Source organism: Pygoscelis adeliae, unplaced genomic scaffold (genome assembly GCF_000699105.1).
Source record: "Pygoscelis adeliae isolate BGI_AS28 unplaced genomic scaffold, ASM69910v1 Scaffold244, whole genome shotgun sequence".
Classification (NCBI taxonomy): Eukaryota; Metazoa; Chordata; class Aves; order Sphenisciformes; family Spheniscidae; genus Pygoscelis; species Pygoscelis adeliae.
The window spans coordinates 807,494-834,593 of NW_008824648.1; the positions used below are offsets into that span (position 1 = coordinate 807,494).

The 27,100-nt window shown below is 41.4% G+C and overlaps 1 protein-coding gene across 1 annotated transcript in view; it reads right to left on the reverse strand.

Annotated features, from left to right (window-relative positions):
* The window catches only part of GBF1 (golgi brefeldin A resistant guanine nucleotide exchange factor 1), a 102,899-nt gene that overhangs the window by 16,358 nt on the left and 59,441 nt on the right, over positions 1–27,100 (reverse strand). The window contains exons 4-21 of the mRNA XM_009322402.1: positions 23,755–23,873; positions 23,020–23,128; positions 22,598–22,658; positions 20,832–20,886; positions 14,043–14,178; positions 11,615–11,777; positions 11,290–11,347; positions 10,414–10,582; positions 10,016–10,227; positions 9,241–9,339; positions 8,629–8,823; positions 8,059–8,245; positions 7,472–7,612; positions 6,827–6,915; positions 3,453–3,655; positions 2,874–2,997; positions 2,443–2,568; positions 1,764–1,846 (exon numbers count right to left, since the gene is read on the reverse strand). Coding sequence (XP_009320677.1) covers positions 1,764–1,846; positions 2,443–2,568; positions 2,874–2,997; positions 3,453–3,655; positions 6,827–6,915; positions 7,472–7,612; positions 8,059–8,245; positions 8,629–8,823; positions 9,241–9,339; positions 10,016–10,227; positions 10,414–10,582; positions 11,290–11,347; positions 11,615–11,777; positions 14,043–14,178; positions 20,832–20,886; positions 22,598–22,658; positions 23,020–23,128; positions 23,755–23,873 — 2,329 coding nt within the window. The remainder of the gene's footprint in view (positions 1–1,763; positions 1,847–2,442; positions 2,569–2,873; positions 2,998–3,452; positions 3,656–6,826; positions 6,916–7,471; positions 7,613–8,058; positions 8,246–8,628; positions 8,824–9,240; positions 9,340–10,015; positions 10,228–10,413; positions 10,583–11,289; positions 11,348–11,614; positions 11,778–14,042; positions 14,179–20,831; positions 20,887–22,597; positions 22,659–23,019; positions 23,129–23,754; positions 23,874–27,100) is intronic.

Sequence of the window (27,100 nt, forward strand, 5' to 3'; positions counted from 1 at the left end):
TTACAATTAACGCCAAGTAGTACTTGCAATCCCAGGTTAAAATGTATCAAGCCTAAATACATACTCCCTGGACTTGGGTAACATTGCACAAGAGATAACCCTCTGCAAATGACCAACTAATTGAACAAGAGTCTCAAGTCTACCAAGAATAGTAGATTGCAGCTAATCTGAAAAGTAGAGGTCTTTCTGCAACAACCAAAAAATAACATGCTTCAGTTGCCAAAGAAGCAATTTTAATGTGCTAACAACAACTATAAAAAACCCTCTTGATTTATGCATAAGAAATAAGCTCTTCTCAGTTTCAGGTGCCTGCGTATTTTGACAAGAGCAATCATTACTGAGATTATATAGGAAAATATGTTTGCAGCCAATAGCGTATTTTTTCTAAGAACCCATATTTGATTCCTATTAACAGAAGCAAGTGAATGGGTTTACTTGGAAAGTCTCAGGAAATGAAATTGTGCTCAAAAGTGAAATGCTGAGATCCTGAAGAGATCATGCACTACTCTGTACAGATTACAGTCTGATTTTTTTTTTTGCCCCTAATAATACAAAGAAAACAAACAGTTCCTCAATCTGCAAAAATGAAAAGCCGAGAACCCGAAAAGATCATGCACTACTCTGTACAGAATTAAAGTCTGATTTTTTTTTTTGCCCCTAATAATACAAAGAAAACAAACAGTTCCTCAATCTCAACTATGACAGCGGGGCAATCTATCTGAGATGGAGCAATACTGAAATGATACACCAATTGTTTTAGCCATACTGAAAAAGCTAAAGTGTCTGGTGAAGGGAGGATAAAGGGGGATAGACTGGGACAGAGGCACTAGATAACTGAAAGATATGAGGATATTCTCAGGGAACTACTCAAAACATTAAGAACACCCTCAGGGGAGAGAGGCCAATGAAAACTAGAGCTCTTTTTGAAAGCTAGAGCTACCTCTTGAAGAATTTCGAGATATTCAGTACAGGCAGCATCCCCACCTTCCCGGAGAAGGCTCCAAAGGGAGGGTCAGCCTAATTACACTGCCCTGCTTCCAGCCCGAGCCACTGCAGATTGAAACCAGCTGAGAGTCAGAGTCACATCCTGTCTCCTGAGAGATGTAATCCTCTCAGCTTCAAATTGGCTGGGCCTGGATTTACTGATAGGCTAGATTTCTGAGCTATTATTAATGCTCCCCACCCAGAGCTAGTCTGTGCACAAAAGGGCCTCAGCCACCGGGAATTCTCCTCAAATACTGGTCGGTGTGCCAAGAGCTTCAAGGGTGGCAGAAGAGATTGGTGCAGACAGCAGCCTCATATGAAGAGCTCAAAAGCAGAACATATGAAACGGAGATTTGGACATGTTACGTCAGGGCACCAGTGCTGTCCTGGGGATGAGATACTACCTCTAGCACTACATAGAAAGTTCTAAAGAAGTCTAAAGGCATGGTCTGGAGAACAGAGCCTTCTCAGATACAGCATTTCACATGTGCTGGTCTTGCTCAACCATTCTTTTGCACATTGACAGAAGTAATGTATTTCTTAACTTTAGCTTAAGCTCTGTGGATTAAAAAACCATGGCAAGAATCCAAAGATACAAATCCAGGGCAATCACTGTGACAGGCTTGATTACCACAGCCCCACATGGAGCTAGAAGTTGGTCTGAGGCAAACAGGCACATTATCGGTGAGTCTCCTCTCTCCATACTCTCTGGAGGTCTCACAGACCAAACAACTCTAGTTTGCTCTCTGCATACAAGGAGATAACAGGTTGATTCTTACTTGATGGCATGGTACATGTCTTCCAATATGTCCTGTTCAAAGTCTTTGCCTCCATTCACACCTTTCAGGTTCTTCCGAAACTCCTGAAAAAAAGTTACACCAATGTTAATTCCTAGTATCTCCAGCTTTAACTGCTTGGCTAGGATCAGTACTCCACTTGTTTTTCATGGGACCAGAAGGAGGTTTTCCTGTGTTCTTCAACGTGCAGCCTCAAAGTTCAAAGACTAAATGCTATTCTTAGTGGTAGTAGCGTGCAGCCACCCCTGTCTGCTCACAAGGAAAGAGCAGACACAATATAACACATGCTTATCTGAGGCTGGACGCCATGACAGGTCTGTACCACTGCATTGACACTCACAGGACTTGAACTCTCTAGAAGCCCACAGCAGTTCAACAATCTTCTCATTCTTACTATGTCTTAGGATACAGTTTGCTCACACACACACAAGCCTCTTGACAAACTTGGTAAGTTGTCTGCTAAGCTCGTATTTCTTCAGACTGCCCCTTGCCTACAGCTCCCCTCTCCAACTGTACTCAACTTCAGTGCTGCACACCAGCTTATTGTGCACATGAGTGATGAATGCCAGGGAAAAAAGAGAATGCAATCGAGATTAAAAAAACAGGTACTACATTGCTATCAAAACCAGAGAAGACAGGTGCCTACACTGGTAACACCCACCTCCAGAGTCATTGGGACATTCTGCTTGCGGACATTATGGTTGTGCTGGTCAGTGTTCAGCATAATAACTGCATAGGCCAGGGCAAAGCAGGCATCACTATTAGCAAACGGGGACCCATTTGATTTCTGGAAGGCAAACGTATGCACAAATTAGTCCTACAGGAACAGCGATATCAGTGACCCAAGACAGCCATTTTCCTACCCACAGTACTGAATCATCTCTGGGACAAACAAAAACCTCAGGCTCTGGCTCCAGCTTCCAAAAAGCACCCCGGAAATCTATGTGCCACTGCCATCTCCTACAAAACAACAGCTGCTGCCTGCAGGGCACAGTAAGCTTATATAGGCAGTTTGATCTGACATGTCCATCACAGCAAGCAGATGCACAAGAAAGAACGCAGTTTTGAGCTTTCTGCCCACCAGGTACACACCCTCCAATGTTCTGTGAAGGCTTCCAACAGTCTCTGGATTACAGGCGCCTCTCCTGGTAATCTGAAGGCCTCTAAATAAAGTCGTAAAGCTTCATCCAGCCTTAAACCTTGGAAGCTGAAAGTCCTGCAAGAAGAATGAAATGCAATGAGAAACTGAAACAGGATGAGAAATGTAGGAGAAACTTACTGACTACAATCTTATTTGTTTCAGCATCAGAATATCAGATTTCAGAGAGAACAGACAGTAAAGAGGGGAGGGTGAGGACAGAAGAAATATACCATGAACAGGCAAAAAACAATAAAAGAGAGTCAACAATCCTACAAGTGATTATGTATGTAATCATCTCTCCAGTCTTCACAGAGACTGGCCCTACTGAAATGAGCTTGAGTATCTAACTATTACATGTATCTACGTTGTTACATATGCAAGAGATGCATAGAATTAAGGCATGGTGGTACACAGAGAACCAAGCAATACAAATCCAACACCTCCAGGAACTACTGTTCTACTGCTCTTTTTATCACTGAACTCTTAACTTTCACCCCTTTCCAATTAAAGAGATACAGAAAGATACTCACCCAACAAAGCTTTCCAGCAAGTCTATGTTCTTACGGTCACTCACAAATTCCCCAATCATCTTTTTGTCCAGGCGAGGATTTTCCCGTAGCCACCTGGCCACCTCATTGTTGTTGATGGGGGTTGCAAGGAGGTTCTTTTCCTGCAGAAACTGTACCCCTTTCTTTGGCTTTTGGTTGAACTGCTCTGTGCCGGTTATCAGGAGCTGAAGGAGACATTCTGATGAATTACAAGCTTGAAGTGCATTTCTTACTTCAGACTGTTCTTGGCATTTGAACCAAAAGCAAAGTAGAAAACAGATCAACCTCAGCATGATCAAGTTTATTGTACTGTGTAATCCAACAAGAAGGCTAGCCAAGGCCAGAAAACCTGCATTCATCACAAGGATTCACCATCAAATAATACTGGACAGAGCAAGCATGAGCTGCTGTCTTTGAAAAGCTTTGACATTTCACCGAGCAATTAGCTCGGCTACCCCAAATGCTTCACCTCCTCTAGTATGTAAACAGAGCAGAGAAAGGTCCCTGATGAACCCCAGACATGTGGCAAGATCAACTCTACCCAGTTACAACAGCAGCACTGCGCCATGCCCTCTTCTGTCCCCTTTGGCTCCAGGCTCTCGTACTCTACCTCACTGCCAGGAGACAAGCAGCAAGAATCCTTGGCACTTATTCAGCAGGTGCAAGGAAGAAGTGCTGCAAAAGATTAAACTAAGAACCAGAAAACATTCTGCTAGTGAGACATGGTCCCAGGAACACCTGGTATTGCAGCATGACAAGGCTATCTGCAGGCTGGGAAGAGCAGGTGCATTTTTGGTTTTGAAGGGAAGTCAACTACTCTGCCCTGCTTGATTCTTATTTTAGGAAACTAGACTGTACCACAGTCATAGTGTAATAAAACACCTGACTAAGAAAGGGTTAACTGAATGTTCTTGGTGGTGTTCAGAAAAACCAAAAGCACAAACAACTGTATGAACTTTACTAAGGCACCAGAATAAATGTCAGTTCCCTGTTAGCTCCTATCACGATCAAACTGCTAGCAATGACCCAGTGAACTAAATTCGTGACCATCATGATTACTAGCTCCCCTGGGTTTCTCAGTACCTCAGAAGCCACCAGCCCTCTGTTCTCTGCTTCTCCTGCCTGTGTGAACATGCTCAAATTGCAGTGAAACACAGACCCTGAAATAGCATGGAGCACACAAGGACCCAGTGAGGGCATAATGAAATAATAACCACGTGCTGCCCTGGTATAACAGGCTGGAAGAGATTGTATGACACTAGCAGCATTTCTGTTCAGCTGTAAATCCTGTAACCCAAGCCCTAGGGTATTCTATGGACTGGTTATACTTCTTAAGACCACCTGAAAGGAGACCAGACTACTGGCAGTTTGCACTGCATTTATAATCATGTCAGTCCTATGCTTCTGAGCTTCTGATCATTGCCTTTGGAAACATCAAAGAAAACTTTCCATCTGATGCATAATTTGTTTTCTGCTTTTATTTAGCTTTTTTCCTCCTTCCAGCTGTGGTAATGTTTAGTACCTCAGAGGTCAAAGGAAGCAGAACGTGCTGGTGCCATGTCAGCATCAACATTACTTAAGCTGAATGTTTTGTGTTCCCTGTTTACATGCTCAGGATGAAACCATTAGCAGATTTAGGGTCAGGAAAGGATTTTCCCTGGGCAAACTAACAGAGATTTATGAACATCTTTCTGCCTTCTGCTGTAGCGTAAGGCACTGCCCTTTTTCTAGGACCACCTGGAACTTTCTTTAAGGAACTCTCAGCCACTGGCAATGCTCTTGATTTCTTCTAACCTTGTTTTCCAGCACAGGAAAGCTGAAGTATTATCAGAGGTTTTCAGTTAGAACAGTGGAAGCACTATGCAAGCTCCCTTCTCAACAATGGACTTTCACACAAAGTCCATCAGCAAAGCTGCCATGAAAGCTAGATTTAATGCAAAGCAAAGGGTTATAAATGAAACGGTAACTAAATCAATATTCATTTCTTAGAAATTAGCTAATGCCAAAAACTCGGTGGTTCCTTTGAAGATTGTGCTGACAATCGCTTCCTCCCACTGTCCTTGTGGCTCAGGAAGCCAGTCAGCATTTTCCCACTGCAGCACTACGTTGTAGGTAAAGAACCAAGTTCCTAAGTACTGCAGCAGACTTCCTAGAGAGAAACCAATGCCTTAAATTACATTCAGATCCACAGACTGACAGGGTGGATTGCAAAGCACAGATTTGCATGTGGCAAATAGGCAGTAGAAAGAGATCTGTTGTACTTTCTTCGGTATTTTTGTTTAAACAAGTATGACCACCACTCCCTTATAACAATGTAAAATAAAAACACCTTCGCTAGAGAGAGGTCAGAAGCCTTTCAGGCAGGTACAAAATCAAAAACCTCTCTCTTTACCACCAATGAATCGTTCAAAGACATTAATTTCTTTTTCCACTATATCATCTGGCTCCTTACCCCACAACTACTATGGCCACTCATGTTTCATCCCGAATATGTGTAATTTTCATATTGAAATTTAGTAATCTCTCACTTCCTAAATAACCTACCTACCTACCTCATGTATATATTGTGCAAAGAAAACAAAATATGTACAAAGAACATCTGTGAATGAAAAAACAAACACAAACCCCAAACAAAAAAACTAGTCCCATGTAACCCATAGGGACTTTAGATATCATATTCATCTGCTGTCTCTGGAGGTGAACAAGCAGGCCAGTACTTGATGTTTGACACAAGACAGCAGATAAATACAAAGCCATCAGCGTGGAGCACCTTTGTGAACACTAGACCTAGACTAGAAACACTGAGGGAATGGAAAAGCTGTACAAAGTTTAGACTGTAACTTGGATTAATGCGGTTCAAAGAAACAGACATCTAGACAGAGAATGGCTTTGCCACTATCAGGACAATCTTTTCAGTCATCCTTATGATAAAGCAAACATGGGAATAAACAAATCAGAATAGCAGGCCAGACTGTTAATTTCTACTATGGGCCTCTTGGTACGCTCCCCATTTTCAGCTTCGATAAGAGTAGAGAACCTGCCCTTTCTGCTGAAAGTGCCTGATTATCTCCATATAACACAAACTAGATCCAGGAACTTTCCCACGCAGAAATCGATGGACCAACTTACAAATTGTGCCACAAAATTTCCCCAACTTCTTGCAACTTTTAGCACAACTAAACCAGAACAGATAATAATCATTGCTGTGTAGCAGGATTTTCAGTGACTATTTAGTTCTTATCAGCAGAGACTAGAACGGTAAATTTCTGAGATATGACCAGTCATGCAAAGCCCACATGGGATGGGAAACAAGGAGAACACTCAAAGATCCATTTGTAGTATATTCCAAATCATACCTTCTTTTTGTTTTTAATCTGCATAAGTTCCTGAGGGCTTGGAAGGACACAGGAAAATCGAGTAGGCTTCCTGGGGATATTCTTCTCAGCTAGAAGGACAAAGTGTCATTACAGTCAAACCTATCCCCAGAGTGGCACTCAGCCCACTATAGCGTCCCATCATAACTTTCAGTCATGGAGTCTTGCTGCAGTGTGCTGCCCTGCAAATGGCAGTCACACTCCTACTATTCAATCACTACATTCCTCCCACCCACATTTTCTTCAGTGTAATTGCATAGTAGGTTCCTGTCCTGGACAATTTCACACATCCACAAGATTTAATTTTCTGGCTATTTTAACTACCTACATTACTGATCCCCTGGAGAGCCCTTGACTACCTTAAAAATACTAAGCACTGGTATGAATTTCACACACTTTTGCCCCAAAGTGACCCACCAGACCTAACCCCCTCCCAGAAGAAATGCAACAGTTAGTAGGCATATATAGCACACATATAATAAACAAATATTCACCACATACCTCCTCCTAATTTTGAACACACAATAGCTACAGTGGTCTATAGTATAGCAGGACCAGTCAGCAAATGTCAGGACCATTCTCAGCATATACACACTCACAGTGTCAGGGTACCACGGAGATTATTACCTGCCTCACTTCCTCCTTCCAATTCCATGCAGCCCTCCTTCATCTGGTCAGCCAGAAGGCACCCACTGGTGGGAGAACATGCCCCAGCTGGCTCTGAGGCTGCACTGGAAGATTTTCCCTCACTGAGTACTCTCTCATTATCTGTAAAAGTTAAAAAAACAACAACAACCACCACCACCACCAAACAAAAAACCCAAAACCCATACATAAACAAAACTATAAGATAAGGAAAAAGCTAACAACAGAGAAATAACAAACTGATCACTCTAAACTGAACATGTGCTTATTCAAAGGAGGTTCGCCCCAGTAACTGCGGTTCCTCAGTACCCTCAGTATTTTGTCTACATGAATTCCAAGGCATACTCTCCTTCTGTTGTGACTGCCAGTCTTGATTTGGCCTTTATATAAAGCTTCACATGAGGGGCACATTTTAATATCTGTAAATTTTACAAATAGCAAGGTTAACAGCAACAGGAAGACTAAAAACATGTATTTAAGGAGCTTACTATGTCAGCTACCAAAATGAGATCTGCAAGTTTAGCACAAGACTAAGCTTAATATCAAAATATCAAAGAAAGGGGCCTTACTATTGCTTGTTTCTTTGGTGCTGTTCACGGTTTCTGGGCTGGATTTGACAACTTCCTTCTCTTGTTGATGTATGTTACTCAGCACTTTGTCCTGGCAATGTGCCTCAGTGCTATCTATAACTGTCAGCAATGCTTCCAGAGACAGCAGATGGACAGTATACAGCTGTCCAGAAACTGGGAAGGCATTCTGGGAAATAAAATGTAAGTATTAGTCAACTTTCATGCTTCTCTCACCATAATGGGGGAAGTTTCCCCCACAGCTTGGGGAAGCCTACAGCATACAACAGAACACCCTAAACTTTTCACACAAAGCTTTCTAGCATATACTTAATGGTTTATCTGCTCTGACATTATTAAAGCATCACGGCTATGCTTGTCTCTTCTGCTTCCAAATGTTAAATGGCCTTCATCTCTACAGACGACTCACCCCGAATCTTTCGACCACTCCCATTCTTAAGTCCGGCATCTGCGCTCCCCCTTGTTCGGAGCTACTGGCTTCCCCTTCGGCACCCCGCTGCTCCCTCCCTCCAGCCCGCTGAGGCCGGCAGCCCCCGGCCCGCCGTTCAGCACCTTGGAGAGCAGCTTGGTGAGCTCCTCGAAGAGGTTGGCGCAGTAGTAGTCACAGTCGTAGTTAATGTAGAGCTCGGTCACGAAACTGGGAATCCTCCACAGCTGAACGATGGCTTCCAAAGCCATCTCCTTCATTTCATAGGGCATCTTTGGGTTTTCCACAGTGATTATTTCCATCAGCTTCTTGACATACATCTGGCAGAAACACAGGGCAGCTCAGTTTAAGGAAAGAAAAAAGAAAGCAGGACAGTGAATAGCTTTGAGGACTACTGAAATCGATTTAAGCTTCATCTTCCCACATGACACTCCACCTTTAATGATGGCTCGTTCTGAAGGAGGTTGTAGAAAGGTTTCAAATAGTTTTACCACTTCAGTGCACCTGGGTTTACTGTTCTAAAAAAAACAGTATGAAGGCAGGCAGTGCAGTACACCAGTCTCAAAGACATTTTATTATCCAACAAGAAAAGGCCTACACAGCCTACCCATAACCCACGGAGTCATTTATACAAAGGTAAGTTGATATATAGACTGTATCCTACTGCCTAGCTACATGCACTTAACTGAAGTCCAAGAAACTATTACTAGGCACCCAGTGATACTCAAAAAACTCACCTCCAGCTGGAACTTCAGATGCTCTCTCATGCTCTCAAAGAGAAGAAAGCACACCCTGAGGGAAGCTGCATACAGATTGAGCCGTTCAACACTCAGTAGCTGAACAAGAAACAAAAAAAACCCGAACAACTTTAAGAATTGCAAAGGCTAGTCATTATGTGCTGTAAGTATGTGCCTACTGTGGCACTGCAGGCATCACCTGCAACAGCCTTGAGATCCACAGTTCACCTCCCATAGCAATGGTATTTCAAAAAACAATCCCTTATTCAACCTACCGGTCTCACTTTTTGCTAGTGAGGATGAATATACTTAATTCCCTTCTGCTTGTGGTAGCACTTTTCCTACTACAACTTTGTGCTTTTGCCAAGTCCACAGATCCTCTTAGTGGAGAAGGAACTTGGGAGAAAACCTGCCTCTGAGGTGGCCCTTGTGCAATTAATAGCTTGGTACTCCAAAGTTTCTGCCTACTACTAAGCTGGTAACTTGCACCCATGATTACCTCAAAACCAATTATATCAAAACACAGTGTTATCCCACAGTAACAGTTCATTCAAATCACCTTCATCCTTCTTGGCCCTCATGACAACCTCTCTGGCTTTGCAACAGCACTGTTTCACTGGTGCAATTCAGAACTCTCATTGCAATGCAGCAGAGAGCTTATTTGAAGATTGAGACCTGCCAAACTTCAGAATATTGAATTCCAATAGACTCTTTGATCCAAATTAGTATCTTACTCCGCAGTGCCACATGCCATGCTAGCATAAGTCAGACTCACTTGAAATAGGTGTCGGCACAACTCCTCCTTCACAAGTCCCAAGAGGGACTGGCAGTTTGCAATGGGTGCTGACTCCAGGGCAACAGTTAGCAGCTGCAGCCCCATGTGGATCATCACCTCAGAGTTGTGGCGGTCATGGGGGTTTGTGAGTGAGATAAGAAAGCGGAACAGTTCTCTAATACATGGTAGTCCATACGGGACCAGTGCTGCTCCTAAAGGAAAATGAGAGAGATTAGCACTCTTAGCTTTGCTTTTGCTTTTTGCAGATGCCTAACAAGTGTTACAAATGAAATTGTTACAGACCAGCTGAGGAACAGGAGCTTAGAACCCTCTTAGCAGAAAGTGAAACAGAATAGTGGAAAGGAAAAAGGACTTTAGCAACGTTGCCCACCTCTCACCTTCTTTTTGGGAAGACTGAGTAAAACGTACTCCTCGGGGATTTACGTAGTCCATGTCATGAACTGAGGCAGAGTCAGAATGTTCTGCTACAGATGTGCACTCCTCTAGGACCTCAGGGATAGACTCAACAGAAGCTGACTGGATCTTCTCCTCCCTCAGACTTTCATTCTTCATTGATATCAGTCGGTTGAGAATGAAAGAAGCAAAACGAGTTAACAAGCACTAGACAAGCTAAAAGAAAGGCTTATTTGTTCACAATTCATTCAGAACTATTAAAACTACACAGGTCACTCAGGGAAGAGGAGCAAGAAAACAAAATTTAAGAGAAAAGGGCGCCTCTAGATAATCTGCAGCCCTCTCGGCCCTTTCACTTCCATCTAGTTCTTATCTATTTTATATAACTCTAGGTTGCGAGACTAAGGACTTTACTTTGAAGATACTCCTATAACCTATCAGTTCTTACTGCCTGAGGTTAGGATTTGGCTCATTTTTTGGTTTTAAATGCTACATAATTTCAGCACACTATTTCTACATCTATGCCTTCTTCGCATTTTTACCATTCAAAGTATCTGCAGCTCTGAAAGGTTCCTTGCAGCTCTAATCCATCCTCTCAACAGTATTAGTGTTGCAGGGGAAGCGGAGACAACGGAGGAAAACTTAACAAAGGCCTTCGTTCAGGTTCATTGTATTTCACAGCAACAGCAATGCACATGCACAAACACCAACAGCTGAATTTCTACAAACTCAAGAAAAACTGTTCACTAAAGACAGTAAAATGAGCTCTCCTGCAGATTTCCTCTATGTTTCCCTCTAACAGTTTCTCCTTTAATTAAGATTGATGGTATTGGCAGGAGTACAACTAGATACGTAGGTGCATTGTTGGGCTGCACAGTTATAATTTCTGAGCCAATGGGGATGGTCTCAAGAGAAAACAAAGAATGAATGTTTGTGAATTTACAAATCACTTACAGCAAAGGATGTTTTATTCTGACCCTAAGCCTTGAAATAGAATATAAACACTATGACCAGAGAGAGAGAGAGAGAGAGAGAGAGAGAGAGAGAGAGAGAGAGAGAGAGAGAGAGAGAGAGAGAGAGAGAGAGAGAGAGAGAGAGAGAGAGAGAGAGAGAGAGAGAGAGAGAGAGAGAGAGAGAGAGAGAGAGAGAGAGAGAGAGAGAGAGAGAGAGAGAGAGAGAGAAAGTCCCAAAGAAGCGACTTGGTCCAAGTCTGTCAGGTCTTCCTTGGAGGTAGTCTGTGAGGACAACTCCAAACCACTGTCTGTAGCAGCGCTGACTGCAGATGAAACATTTTCTGAGCTCCCAGAGGAGCTGGGAGAAGGAGCATCTATGAAAGTAACTCCGCTTGCTGATGAGAAACAAAAGCAAAAGGTCAATATTATTCTGTCCCTCAACCACAAGTTCATACATTGAATACAGCAACAAAGAACTACTTTGATTACTACTTCACACTACAAATGATCTTGGACAGTTACACATTAATGTAGAGAACGTAGATAAATTAAGTTCTCTTTTGCCAGGTATTAATGAATCAAATAGATGAACGGGTGAGATACTAGCAGTTCTCGAAATTAAAATACAATAGTTGGAATCTAACAGACTCAGCAAAAAAGATAATTCACAGTTAGATAAAGGGTACAGAGGGTTTCTGTAATTAAGAAGAAATCTGAACATAGCCCAAAAGGTGCACTTTACTTTGATACAATGGCACAACCACTTTAAAGACTTGCATCAAAGGTTAGTCATTCCTTCAAAGTGAGAATTTTTAACTTGATTGGAAGGCAAGACCTATTTCTTTAATTCTCCTTGAACAAATGGAATTTCAATATAATTCAAATGGGTCTGAAATGGAGCAGTGAAGTATTTTTACTTTTTCCATATATGAGATAGTGCTCCAAGAATCTAAGTTTTCCTTTAAAAGAAACCCACATATCTGCAGCTCTTACGGTTCTGAGGAATTTAAAAAATGTAAAACAAATATTTAAAAAAGAGAAGATATACTGCAGGGCACAGTAATAAAATAAAGGCACAAACCAGAGCTATGTTATGAATTTACGTGTGAAATGTGTATGGTTTTGCACAGTGGTGTTTTATTGCTGACTTGATTTTTGGAAATGTCTTAAGTAAGTAGCAGGACATTACTTGATTTTTAAGAAATGAAATGGGATACACGATCAATTTTGCAATCCTTTCTTCTTCACCTGCTAAGCCAGGATTCTGGCCTAAAAAGCACAATTAATACATTACCTAGCACTACAAGGTCAGAATTAATGACGTGCTTTGTAACACAATTCAACTTTCTCTCTAAAACGTTACAGGAGTTATAATACTGTTTAACTGCATTTAGTATCTATTTGGAAACTTAAATATAATGATGATTTACGTAGGGATAAGTTCTCATCTGGATGGATGTTCTGAGTGATATGCAATTTGATCACATTTATTATTTCCTTAGTTTTCACCAATCATGCTGTTGTGTAGAAACACACTTGGAATTGTTCACACTACACTGAATAGTTTCCTGTGACAGAGTAAGTGTCAGAACTAGGTATTTTACACAGCTATTGTTTCAATTTTCCTGTCTGCTTCCTTTCACTCTTAATGTTTATGTCTGAGCCATCAAACTGTAGAGTGCACAAGAGACAGAGTACTTGGCAGCCAGAGGGACTCATTTATCCAGAGAAGAGGTTAAAAACAGTTACAACTAGTCAGTCTACTCCTATACAACAATAGGATATGGAAGCCCCCCAACATTATATTCTTGAGCTCACAGCACTAGTCACATAATGTATCACTTCTGCAGGCTGAATCAAAGCACATGAAAAAAGATTCATGTGTATACCCATTAGTTTCCTGCACACAATCCCTTTTGAGGTTCTTTTGCTGTTCCCTCTACTTTTTCCCCTACATAACAAGAGTCGTAACACCCCGTATTTCCCTGTCCCTTAATAAGTGTAGCCTTTTATTCAAATTTCATGGACTGCGGGTGCACACTTTCAGTTGTTACATCCGTAGTGAGAGAACTGTTCATTCACCCATCCTTGATACCTAGGTTTCTGCACATCCCTCAGTTCACCTGTATGTTTTCTCCAGTCACACTCTGCTCCTCCCTCGTTACCACCACACCCACACCCTCTGGTACACCCTTCAGGAGCACAGGAAAGAATACGTCACTTAAGTCAGCAATCTCCTGTTGCAGGAAACCACCTCCCCAGCTCCATTCCCCTTAGCTCTCCTCTTGCCAGTGTTCTTGTTCTCAGTCTCTTCCATGCACCTGCTGCACCCTCCAACTCCTCCGCACCACATGCTGCCCATAACCTCAGCCACCTCTCCAGGTCCCCATTCCCTTTTGTACAAACTACCCCTGTAAGCACACTGAAGGCAGAGAAATGCTGTCAAGTTAGCCACAGTACCATGCTTTCCTCCATCAATATGTATTCCATCTCCTTCAAACTCTTCCTCCTGGACCTGAAAAGCTATGATATGTTTTATTGCTATAGTCACTGAGAACGAATATAAAAAAAATCTAATGCAGAACAACACATTAAAGATAGATTCCAAAAAAGCTCTAGAATGGATGCTGTCTAGTCTCTGGAGATAGATTGCAACTTACCTGTGATGTTACTAGCATTGGCTGCTGGTTGTTCTGTCCCAGGAGAGACCTTAGTTACATGGCGAGGAGGCCTTGGTGATCTCTTCTGCTTTTTCCATTTTGATGATTCACTCATTCCTCCAGCTCTCATTTTCAACTGAAAACCACATATCATTACGAATATCAGTATAGCAAAACCACATAGCACAACGGATTACACAAGCCAACCCACAAAGGCTGTCTCAAAACCCTCAAAGTCAGGCAGCAGCACTTAAATATATCACACAAATTAATCAGCACCTCAAAATCATGCAAACCAGCCCGACTCCCCACTACCCACATATTAGCAAACACTCCACGCCTGAATCAAGGGACAATTTACTGCAGTTACTCTGCTATAATATATACTTAACAGTCCAATTATCCACAGCACTCCCTCTTCCCTACCAATACCTCCTAGCTTTGCATTAGGATAAAGAATTCTCTTAGACCTACAGGCACATGTCAAATCTCTTTGCTTTTGCCAATGTTTCCAGACTTCTGAAGGGCATCAATTAAAGTACATAAGCGAGTACTAGTTAGGTTTGACGTTCAAATAAAATTTCACCATCTATACAAGAAGGCTGATAATGAAGCCTGAGCACCCAGTCCCACGCTGCACAGTCTGCAGCTCTGTCACTTATCTCGTCTCAATTCACTCTTCATCTTCGTAGCAATGCCATGTTCACTCTCCTCCAGGTAACTTCCACTATTAACAAGTGTTTAACACTCCACTCGCTCCTGGTGCATGACACATTGCAAATACCACCCTAGCGGTTTAGAAACAAACCGTATTCTGCTTTCACCTGCCTTCTGTCATTACTCCTCTTCAGATCTAAATCTAACCTAACCCTTGACATCTTTCTTGACCAGGATCCTACTTCTAGTTCTTATACAGATCTTAGATCGGCAAACGAGAACGACAGTAGGAGCAATGCAGACTGCGTGGCACTTGCTGCAGTGCGCTGCTGCTATTGCAGGCACACACAGATGCTCCAGAACTTCCTAAAAACAATACGATATTTAGTCACATTGACAATGGCAACAGCAGGCCTGAAAACAGCTTCCTTCTAAAGCAAGTTCCTCTAAGTGCAAGATTGCACTTACTCTTGGGTTTGGTAGCTGCAGGCAACTTTTCTGATGCTGTCAGACCTCTTCAATTCGGGGTGAAAATTTAACCACTGAACAGGTACCTTGCATGTAGTGGAAACAATTCAGCAAGTCTCAGTACCAGTCCCTAACTGGTATTCTTCTTTGTAAATTTATCACAGTTAAGTTATATTTTAGGCTATAATATTCCTTATTTCTTATATCCCTAGCATCAGATTTAAATTCTCTGGAAGACAGCTATATTCTTTAGTCTCTTCTTTTTTCTGCAACTTGCCTCCTTCCAGCTACTACTCTTCTTAAATGCCAATAAGCCTTCCAGGTTCTGCTACTGTTTTTCTGTTTCTTTCCCTTTTCCAGCTAGAATTCTAACTCGTTGTACACAGCCTGTAATTTTTCTCATTTAAACAAAGCTTGTGAAAATGTTATGTCCCAGTGCAGTGGTGTAACTTTTCTTTGCACCACAAATTCTATTTGTTTGAGAACTAATCCCCAAGTTTTAGCTATGCTACAGTTTCCTCGAGCTTGTTAATTAACAACACTCAGAATTACTTTGCTCGTTATTTCTTCCAAATTTTGCAGCAAGCATCTCCTCCTAAATCACAGCTTCTGATAAACACTCATGTGAAAAGCACGCAGTTAAAACAAAAATTTTGCAGATTTCAAAGTGTTTTAAAATGCTTATGGATCACAATCCTTTCATGTAAAAATTGTCAGCTCTCTCATCTTCCCTATTTACTACTTCAGAGGGCTATATAAAATGCGTTATCTTTCATTCTTGCCAATTCCTAATGTTTCACCTCTATTTGTTTCCCTTTCCATTTAAAAATCTCTCTGAGCCTTAAATATTACCAATAGTTTTATTCATTAAAGGCTTAAGCTTCTAATTAGTCCAGGTAGTTTTGCTTTACCTACCAACTATTCTAGAAATAGACATTTTTTTTTTCTCCCTTTTCAGTAACTTATAAAATCAAATCTGAAGACTTACGGTTTATTGTGCCAAACTACTTCAAGTAGGAAGGAAACCTGGAAGCGTTATGTGTTAAACCCAAGAAAGTCTGTTTCACATTATTTCAAAATAACAGACTTTGCTTCTAGCTACTATTTCCTGTTGCCATGATTTGCCAGGTAAAAAGTTTCTTGCCAATAAAAAATGGAGGGGGGGAGACCATGGAATTGAGTCAGCAAAATGGAGCCAAGATATCGCTAGAAGCTAACCATGTCAGTCCCACTCCTGTAACCCTCAGTCATGCTCCTGAGAAACAGGTAACTTTTGAACCATCCTATCAGAATGTTCAAGCTGACAATTTAATTATATTTCTGATCTCCCCTTTCACACAACACCAACACCACCTCAGTTCAACGCTAGCCCTTTCGAAAAAGCACTTTTCCTCAGACACAATACTCATTTTTAGTGATTGTCCTGTGCTTTGTATTAACTCCAAGATTTCTCCTCTTGAGTTTCATAAAGGACATATGCCCATCTGTCATTACTTTGATGAACTCGTGCCATCTTCCAGAGATTGAGTCACAACAGCCTCACGTGGATGGGAAACCATTTAGTCAGGGAAGTAAAAAGACTCAGTTGATTTTTAAAGAATCCCAAACATTTAATCAAAGTATAAAGCATTCAGATAAGAATCTAAGTTTATTTGTTTTTTTGGGTGGGTGGGTATTCCCCCCCCCAGCAATTTAACAGACAAGTGAGATTACCCAGTAGGTCTTTTCCATCTTGTACCATCCAGTATTCCACATTCTACACAAACAGGTATCCTTCTACTAGAATTACCTACTAGGATTACCTAGGACTACCTCCCACATCATCCCCCCCTCCTTTTTCTTTCTTTTGCTATCTCCTATAAATAAGAGATAGCAAACTACAATGACAATTGCATAGCTTGAAAAAATTGCAGAAGCAAACAGAAATGCTAAATAAAAATGTTTCACCAGTCTCAAGGGGCTATATGTTGTTTTAACAAACAAACTGAGTTTGGGAATTCTAAAACAATACATGTACCAAAGGACAGCAGAGTAACATCTTTCATTCTGTATTTTGTATTGAATTAAAATGTAACAATCCCATGACTTCTTGCTTTTTATGTTAGTATAAAAATGTCAAAAAACTTATACAGTTTGTCTTTCACTAACGGCACTATTTCTAATGCTTGTTTTTACCTTCAATGCCAAGGCATTTCCTGATTTTGCTAGAAAGCTTGGTCGCATGTTAACGGGCTGAGATTTTAAACCTAAGGTTGCCTTCTTGACTAAATGCTGCAGGTAAATGGCATTTAATAGATCATTAAAATATCATGAATTTTAAACGTCATCTAAAACTCTCCTTCCCTCTCCAATGCTCAGTGATATTATAGTTGCATTAGTTTTCTACTTATCAATGTCCTTCAGATTAGATTAAGCTTGTACTTAAATTGTTTAAAAAACAACTAAAGTTAGTATTTAAAAACCATTCTTTAGAAATCAGAGTAGAGAGTGAGCTCAGAGCTACTGCTCATTCATCTTGGAACTCAGTATAGTTTCCATTACATTTATCTGAGCTACCTTTGCATAAAGAAACATGTACACAAAATTGTATGAAAAAAAAATACAAGACTCCGAATGCTTTCTTTGATAGATGAGGTTTTAACAATAAAACTCCAGCTAAGGTCTAGGAAGGTGAAGAAAAATGTAATACTACAAAGTTCTTTTTAAAAGGTCCATGAGATCTCATTTTTCTACAAGCCACCTTACCTGCACTCGTTTGTTTTTCCATAAGATACTGTAAGCCTCAAGAGAAAAGGGCAGGGGCCAATGATTAGTAACTAAAGTGATTATACTAAAACGTGAGCTCATTCTAGATGCAGCATGGAACTGGTCAGCACACCAAGTAGCGTTCAAGACACAAAAGCATGCAGAGAGAACGCAGTCCACGGTCCAAGTCCTGGAGACACCGATGCAGTCCAGCCATCTCACCTACCTACCTACCTGCACGGCAACAACTGATGAACTTTATCTGGTGAAACATATTTATGCATCTTAGGCAACTATGAACTCAATCCACCTCCAAAATCTGTGAAAACTCAAATCTGGGTTCCTCCTGACTCCCAACGCAGAACCCAATGTTTAGCTACAACACTTTCTACTGCAAAGGGAAACATTTCTTAGTCTTTTCTTCTGTGTAACTGCATAAATCTGTGAGTCTCCAGCCATTGTCTTTCCAAACTATCCTGACCAGACACAGGAAAAAGGAATGGGAAATGCATCTCTAAATGTTCTGTTCAGCTCCTTTTGCACCAAATAGCATTAAGGGCAGACAAGAAATAAAGCTACATTAAGTTTATGAACCAACATAGAAAACTGAGAAGGGTCGCATCTAAGCTAGTTTCTCAGGGTTTCTATGATCAGTCTAAAAACAACAATCTGCAGGCCTACAATATTTCTTTAGGAGTATTTTCTAGGGGAACCAGCAGGGACTAACACATTTCGCAGTTCAGTTCAGCCCCACTCATCCCACATTAGTAAATACTCTGCTGGGAACCATATTTAATTTCAGAAGAAACATGGCCAAAGGTGTTGAAAATGTACAGCAGTCTCCTCCAAAAAAGCTTTAGAGAGCATTGAACTCTGTGGTCCTGTACCAAGTAACAAAACTCAGAGATTCACCTTGAGTAAAACTGTCTAAGGCATGCTGGGTCAAGCGACTCCTCAGGTATGCTGCTACATCTATAAACAAGATCAACAGCTAGGACACACAACACTTGAGCCTTCAGAGAGCAATCTACATTTTTTATGTTTCTTTTCTGCAGTTTTTCACTGTCACAGAGGACTCAAATCTTGCCCATGCCCTCCCACTCCCTTCCTTCAGAGGATGCCGTGATGGCATCTTAGGTGGCACTCACCAAGACACTGAATGCTGCAGTAAAACAAGGGTCTCTCCCTCCCAAGCCTGCCCCAGATGCAGCCACAACACTGCAAAGCAACCGCTACATGCATTGTCCCTCAAAGCCATGCTGTGCCATATGAGTGGAGGGAGATTTGCTGCACACAACAAAACGATCTCTAAGGTGGTGTTTTACAAGGTAAGAAGGGAAAAGGGAGAGAGAGACCTTCAGGTTCTTAAAGAGCAATACCCTCTCTAATTGGTTCAGGGCTTTGGGCTGTTCCCCACTACTTAGCTCCAGTTTGTTGAGGAGACATGAAGAGATCTGTGAAAGATAGGCAAATGCATGGTTTAAACAAAGCAAAATAAACCCAAAGAGAAGAATAACCTGGCAGAGTGCAAGGCTACAGGGCAGGCTCCTGGCATGCACAGCGAAGAGACAGTACAAGGTAGCTGCACAGATCAAGACACAAGACAGAGCATCACTTAACCGTGCTGGGAGCAGCCATCACTTGATAAGGGTAGCCCTCCTAAATTCAAATTCACCTTCACATTACACCTTCTCTGCACAGACCATGACAAATTCTGATACCTGCAGTACATTAGCCTGATCTCATTTAGCTTTCCTGAGGCCAACCTACCATCATCACAAATCTTGCCACTTTTCTCCCACAGCAAGGGAAACAACCAATCATTAGGTTACTACACAAGAACTAAAGCCCCAAGCTAGTTTCAGATTCCTGCAAGTAAGCATTCAGTCTCTCAAAACACTGCTATACTGGCTCTGAAATGTACGTTTACCCTATGTTGCCACTTTTCTCAACTCATTAAAAGTAAAAACAGAGTGGAAGTTATAATGTTATAAATAGTATATTCAGCGTAAGTTCAAAGGTGGCTGTTTCTTCTCTAGCACTCTTCTTCCCGTCCTGTTGCTCTCAACAGTAGAATCCTGTATTTTTATTGACATTCTTTATATTCCATATAAAGAATATATATATATGTATAGACGTACATATGGAGTTCCTCAAGTGGACCTCCCTCCACCTAAGAAATTATTACATTAATAATCACACACAGTCATGTTTATGGTATTTGCCATACTGAATCCAGCTGCTAAAAACCTCACTGCATAGAGGGAGATGGTGTTGAACAAACCCGGACCTTCCACCCTCAGAAAATTGTGCATTTAGGGAAAGGGAGAAAAAGAACAGTCTGCTTTGATTTGGCTGCTAATAGAGACGGCATTGCCCATGTGAACTAAAGTTTTCGCTACAGAATGCTACCCCTTTCTAGAAGCCACCAAAGCTTTTTCTACAATAGCCCAATTTCATAATGTTTTTATGCTGTTTCACCAGCCTCAGAAAGTTTGCTTTCCACATAGGGAGAACTGGACAAATACACCCCAAGAGCTCAGTATTAGACCTGTAGTGAATGAAGAAAGATAAGAAAGAAGCTGGAGAGAGAGCAGAAGACAGCAAATGATCAGAAGACATCACCATCAGGTCCCACAGCTTGCCGGGGTTTTCTAGCCCACAGCAGCTGATGGCTGTTCCCAGAATCCAGACTGACTCACTTAGGCAGCAGTATCATTAACAAGATTCACTACTGGACTATGTGGGCTTAATCCCACAGAATTAATGAAGCTATGTCCATTTATGCAGTTAAACATGCTCTTTCAGTAAACTAGGGACTTGCAGGAATGAAGAAACACAAGTGTGAAAACAAACAATATAGAGATGAGTGCAAGCCCTAGACAAGAGCAGAACAGCCAACACAATGCTGAGTCTTACCTTCTTCATATTCATTCCCATGTAGCTTTTAGGCTCTTCTTTAAACTGAGGCAACCTGAAAGACAAAGAACAAGCCAAAAATACATAAACTTTCTTGGGTTAACAAAAAGGGAAAAAAATAGACTGGTCTTTCCAGTCATGCTGCAGATACTAGAAAGCCAAAATTAGGTTTTCTCCACAAAAAAAGACGTTCTTAGTTTCTTTTCCTGCCAAAATCTGCTGAGGGGAAAAAAAAAAACAAAACAAGAATAGGCGAGAAGTGCTTTGCATGCTATTACTGCTAATAGCAGTTTTGCTGTATTGATTTTCATTGTTAATGGTCATGTAAGTACAGCTTCTTTTCCTTCAGCGTATATTTTCAGCAGTGGACTAGTTAGATTCGTTCAAAACAGGTTTCTCTGATGCTGCTAAAAACAGCTGCTGAGCCAGAGTATCTTCCACACCAGGACTCTTGCAGTGTACTTGTTATTACTAGTCATGGCAACTCTTTTCATTAACTTTGTAGAATCCCCAGTAGTTATCCTCTATTCTGCATCATATAAACACAATTATAGTGCACAGTGGATCTAAGTTTAAGCTGAATGCTTTGAGCTAAGCAGTCCCTGTCTCAGAAGTAAAGGAGGTAGACAGCTCTCACCTGTGCTACCAAATGACAAATGCATACAGCTCTGCAACTCCACACACCCTGCTCTCCCTTCTGTTCCTTTACTACACTTCTATCTTTGCTTGCTGAAGGGATAAAAGCCTTGCAGCATAGCTTTGGCTGTTTCTTTTTCTGAAAAGCAAGATGGTCAAACCATCCCTGCAGTTGTTGTCTTTGCCTTGCTTCTAATATACCAATGTCCACAGGCACAGATGGTGCTGGTGTCTCCAAGCCTTATCAAGGAGGACAGAGGAGAGGATACACAATAAGTAATGAATAAGCACTAAGTAAAATTCACATATGCATTTGGAGAAAAAGTAATGCGGTCTCTCCTTTTTGGAGAGATTGATTCTGACTCTGCCCCACATTCACCCAGTGCACTGCAGGACACAGGGTGCACAGAGGAAAAAAAAAACCCTGAGAACCCACTGGAACTGAGTGTGACAATGAGGAAAAAAAAATATTATGAGAGCTGTGTTTCACAAGCTGTCAGCTTTACTACAATCCTTTCCTACTAAAAGTATTTCTGTATCTGCACATTTCCTTTTTACAATACCCAGAGAAAGTCTACGATTACTTTACTATCTGGAGAAACAGTTTTGAAGTTAAATAACTTACTTGAGTTTAAAAGAAGTAATCTTAATTACCTAAAGGGTGCTGAAAAGGGCAGAACATTTGTCCAAGACACATGATCTCAAGAGTTTAAAATTCTCTTTGATATGTGAGGTCAAAGCTCTCAGCTTGAAATCAACATGTGACTATTCAACACCATTTCTATTCTCTCACCTGGAAAGCGCTATATTTTTTAGAGTACTTTTTTTTTTTGGAGTGAAGTTTGCATTCTCTGTCCTCAAACTGGTTCCATATCCTAAAGCTCTTCATTACTTGGCCGTCCATCTCTCCTCAAAGGACACCTTAAACCAGGCAACCTTCCCTACCTCTGCCTCCCTGCAGTCTAACAAGGTCAGCCCAAGAGAAAAGTGCCAAATCCTTCATCCCCTTCCACCTCTAAATAATGACCATTTTGGATGATTTTTCTGAGGGCCCTTAAGTGGAAGTGTGAAATCTTTCTGTCCTTAGAGGGCCATCTCGGCAATGCTGAGGCAAACACAAGCAGGTTTACCTTGTGAAGAGCAGCTGCACCATGTCGACCAGAGTGTGCTCTGCAGATTTTCTCAATAACTCTGCGAAGACAAAAACAAATAACACAGGTGTCATTACTCAGTGTGATATTATCAAGAGGCTTCTTCAAGCAGACTCCCCTCCGAGCCTTGTTTACAGAGATTACGGCAAATTTATTAAAACCAGCTCCAATACCGCATTACTGCAAATGGGCATATAATCACAAGGTGGCGCCACAAAGCTGGGGAAAAAGAGCAGTCAAAAGTTGTACAGTGAACTCCTAACAAATTTTCCATGAAGTTGTAGAAAGACACAATAATATACAGCTCAGCAGCTTTCCACGGCTGCATGTTCTACAATAGAACTAGTTAATGCTGAGGAAACCCGATCATTTCTTAACTGCAGAAGTATGAACAAACCTACCACTGAGTCTCATTTCAAAGCATATGCGGAAACAGGACTGCATGATCTCACACACAGATTCGTTGGTGAGGTGGGCTCCCACTGGAGTGAGCAGCAAGGTCCTCAAAACCTGCAAAGAACAGCGCACGTATGTCCCATAGTACAATGACCCTTGCATGCATTTCCAAGAGAAGGTTGGCTTCCTCAAGAAGGACTGCCATGAGCAGAAAACCTAAGGGTTTTCCAGGAGTCATTTCAAACTGAATGCTGTGCTCAACAGACAGACAGATTAGGAGACAAGAATGATCTCCCAGCCCACTTCTAAAAGAAGCCTGACATGCTGCATGCTACCCAATATTTAAATTCATTAACTAGCTATCTGCTGAAAAGTACATAGACCAAAGAGGTGTATAGTTCATAGGTTTGTCTCTACAAAGAATTTTTCTCAAAAATCAGTTTGAGAGCTCCATATGCTTAATTTACCCCTCACTAACACAGACCACGCACAAGGTAGGATTATCAACACTACCACATTATCAAGCCCTTAATTTAAAAATCATTTCATTTAAGCTTTTAATTATTTTCATTTGGAAAAGCTTTTACCACAGGTATATGAGCCATCTGTTTAAAAATAAAGTCTGTCACTAAGCTCCTACAGAGTCAAAACATTGCTCCCTCCTCTTCATCTCCATGTAACAGGATATGTTCCACAACGGGCAGCAACCATTATGGTAATTACCATTTCTCTTCACTTACCTGTAGGATTTTCATCAAGACAACCTCATCACTCGCATGATCCGTGCCCACAAATCGGGCATGGGTGACAGCATCTGCCATGTTCTCCATCCCCTCCGCTGTGCCCTCATGGCTGGGATCTGAGTAACAGAATAAAAATACATGACAGGGAAAGGCCACCTACAGCCTACCACCTCTGTGGGGAGACATCTACACAGAGATACTTTGTTGCCATCTGCTTCCTTAATTTGTGTGACTCGGAGTGAGTTGACCCTACAAGAGCAACCCTCACCTCCCAGCAACAGAAAGAGTTTAAAACTAGGAGCTTTCAGAAAGACTTTATCAAGAGTCTATCTACATTTGCAAAAAGATGTAACCTAGCAAAGAAAAGAATTACAATTCAGTTGTTACCGGCTCCATATATTTTTTTAGATGTTAATTTGTAAGACTGTGTCCTGTTCCCTACAATATAGCACAATCGGCTGTTAAATGCATTCAGTTCCTCCTTGGGAATGAAGAGAAAATAGCTCTTAAACATAGGGAACCACAAATTTACTCCCACGAGGAGAAAATGCCAAACAGGTTCCACTGGATTGAGAAGGAAAAATTGTCTCTTGTTCTACACCCCCCCAAGGAATAGGAGCTGGGGAAGGAATGGACCAGTAGCTTTCCCCAGAGACAACAGTAGACAGACACGATCACAGTTTAGATATCGGAGTGGCAGGCCTCCCGCTTCAATCATTCATCAAGACTCCTTCAGTCTTCTGTAGCTACAAACAATGGTGCAGTTGAGAGAATGTTTAGGACGAGATTGTTGCTAGTAACCGTATCTTGTGCCACATTACAGTGGCTTCAGAAAAGCTGCCTCCGGCTTTGATTTCATTCTCACTTAAACAATACAGCACTGGGCAAGAATCTTGTTACCTTCCTACCTAAACAGTCATTAGGAAAGAAAGGCGACAACCTAAACACTAGTTAATACCTCATTAATTGGCAATGGGGCCTCTTGAACTCCAGCAAGAATGAAGCTGACAGAGGAACCATGTAAGACCTTGTATATTTTGCAGAGAAGCTTTGCAGACTCCCTTTTTGACTCCAGTTGTGTTCATACCTAGGAGGGGCTAAGCCCCAGGTGTTAAAGAAAGCTGCCCTTATTGTGGTCCAGAGAGCAGCCTCCACCATGCTGTGGGGATTCTGAGGGGCTGCAGGATAAGAAACTTCTTATAGTTGCATGAAACTGAAATGGCATCAATGTACTTCAGAATCCCGTAAATCTGTATAGGAACAGCACTTCTTTGCCATCTCTTACACATCCCTATTAAGAGCTGAGCTTGCCTACTTTTGACATAGTTGTCACACACACACACACACACAAATCCTGCATAGTTGAGAGTGAACTCCTCTCCTGGTTTGCTAGTCAAACCTCATTGAGCTATCAAGGAGACTGTTCTAAGACCAATCAGTCATTTTTTACCTACTTCAGCAGCAGCACTCAACAGGACACCAAACTCTGATACTGGGAAGCATTAGATAAGAGGCCTGGCTGTCAAAGGCAGTTCTCTGTGTACCTTCGATAATGGCTTATAATCCAGTTAGAAGCTACCACTCTTCTACCAGAGGCAATAAAATCAGCCATATGTTGGTACCCTGTGCACTCTTATTCATAAATGGAAATAATAGCTTAAACCACCAATGGTAATGTAGGATCATTCTAAATTGCCTCAATTAAATCAGGTAAAGACCAGTGGTGTTACAATGCCAGCACCTACGTTAGCATTACTGTTAACCAACCTCAACAACTACAGTGGAAAGCAGCTAAGCGGGCACCAAGAGGAAAAAGCCACTTGCTGCAGAAAAGGCTCCCACAGGCAGAACACACAGATTCACTTCACTGTCACCTCTTCCAGTAGATGTGAGTTGCTGTAGGCTTAGGGATACATTATTCATAGTTATGGGTAGTCTGTGTGAAAAGGAAACGCCAAGTTGTGCATACGCTTCTTTAACAGATCTATGACTACTGCTTCACTGTTCTAGCCCCTACCTTCAACATTAATTAACACACCTCTCTCCCAACACACATCATGCCTGACTACTTCAGTCCTGGCTCCCTGGAACAGCTCTACAAGTTCAGGTCAATTTATAAAGCCTCTTGAGCTCAATTAAAAGCACAGATACTTCTACTTCGCAGAAACAAGATACAGAAAAGATCAACCTGCTTCTTTGTTCCCTTGTGAGAAAACAGTACAGAAAGACGTGTCAATGCCTGCTCAGAATCACTAACAAAAATAAGTTTGTGTGAAGCAAAATATCAGATTGAAAATTGCCACCTACAATGCAAAGATCCAGAGACCCCATCCAGACTTACACAATTTGTATGGGGTGTACTCTCGCAACAGGCAGGCAAAAGAACAAGCAGAAAGCAGAAAATCCAGGCTCTCAACCATCACGCAAATCCAGAAGCCTGCTCAGTTACACCTTTAATGGAACTAAAATAAATCACCAAGGAGACAGAGAAGGTAGAGGGGAGAACAAGCTTTAAACTCCCCAAACAACAAGTCCTCTTGCTGGAAGCTGAGCAACAGCTACTCACTTACAGAGAAGTAGTTTTCAGAAACACCAGGGAAAGTTAACTTTAGAAATGGAGCCAGAAGCTGCTGTGGACACACTGTGATGATAATAAAAAGAGCACGTACCTTTTCTGAGGAAAGTACAACAAATACAATTCTGAAATTCAGCCACTAGTCTTCTATAGCTAAGGTTTGAGCTCATCAAAAAGGCTGACAGCTAGCTAGCGCAAAACTGCTGAGTAAGGAAATAACTAATCTGAGGGATAAAAATCAACGGGAGTTTACTATTGTTGTACAGTTTTCTTGTACTTTAAAAATTACTATGTAATATATCAACTGTAACTCTTGAAACAGTAGTACTTATTTCAGAGCAGAGGATAATCTCTGTAAGGCTAACTATTCCTACCAAAACGCATGGTGGATATCAAGTCATTTTATCTAAATGAGCTGTGATTGCATGCTATACCATTAGTGAACTGCTGCATCCAACAACCTCAGAACAGATCTTTGCAATTCAGACTACTAGAGATCAGAAGTCTCAAAGGCTACTCAAGAATTATTCTTTTCTAACTGGTTTTAAAACATACCCCTCAGCAATACTGGCCTGAAAAGTAGACAGATAACCACCTGCTGACATGTGACAGAACAAGAGAAACAGTGAGAGGGCACGAGGATTAGCAATGAAATGCTTTGGAAATAGGAAAAGAAAGCAGTTTTTAACAAAGATAGTTATCAGAGGAGTTTGGCCCTTTCACTGCCCACCGGTTTTTGACCCAGTGCATAGAGCAAAAGCCATCCAC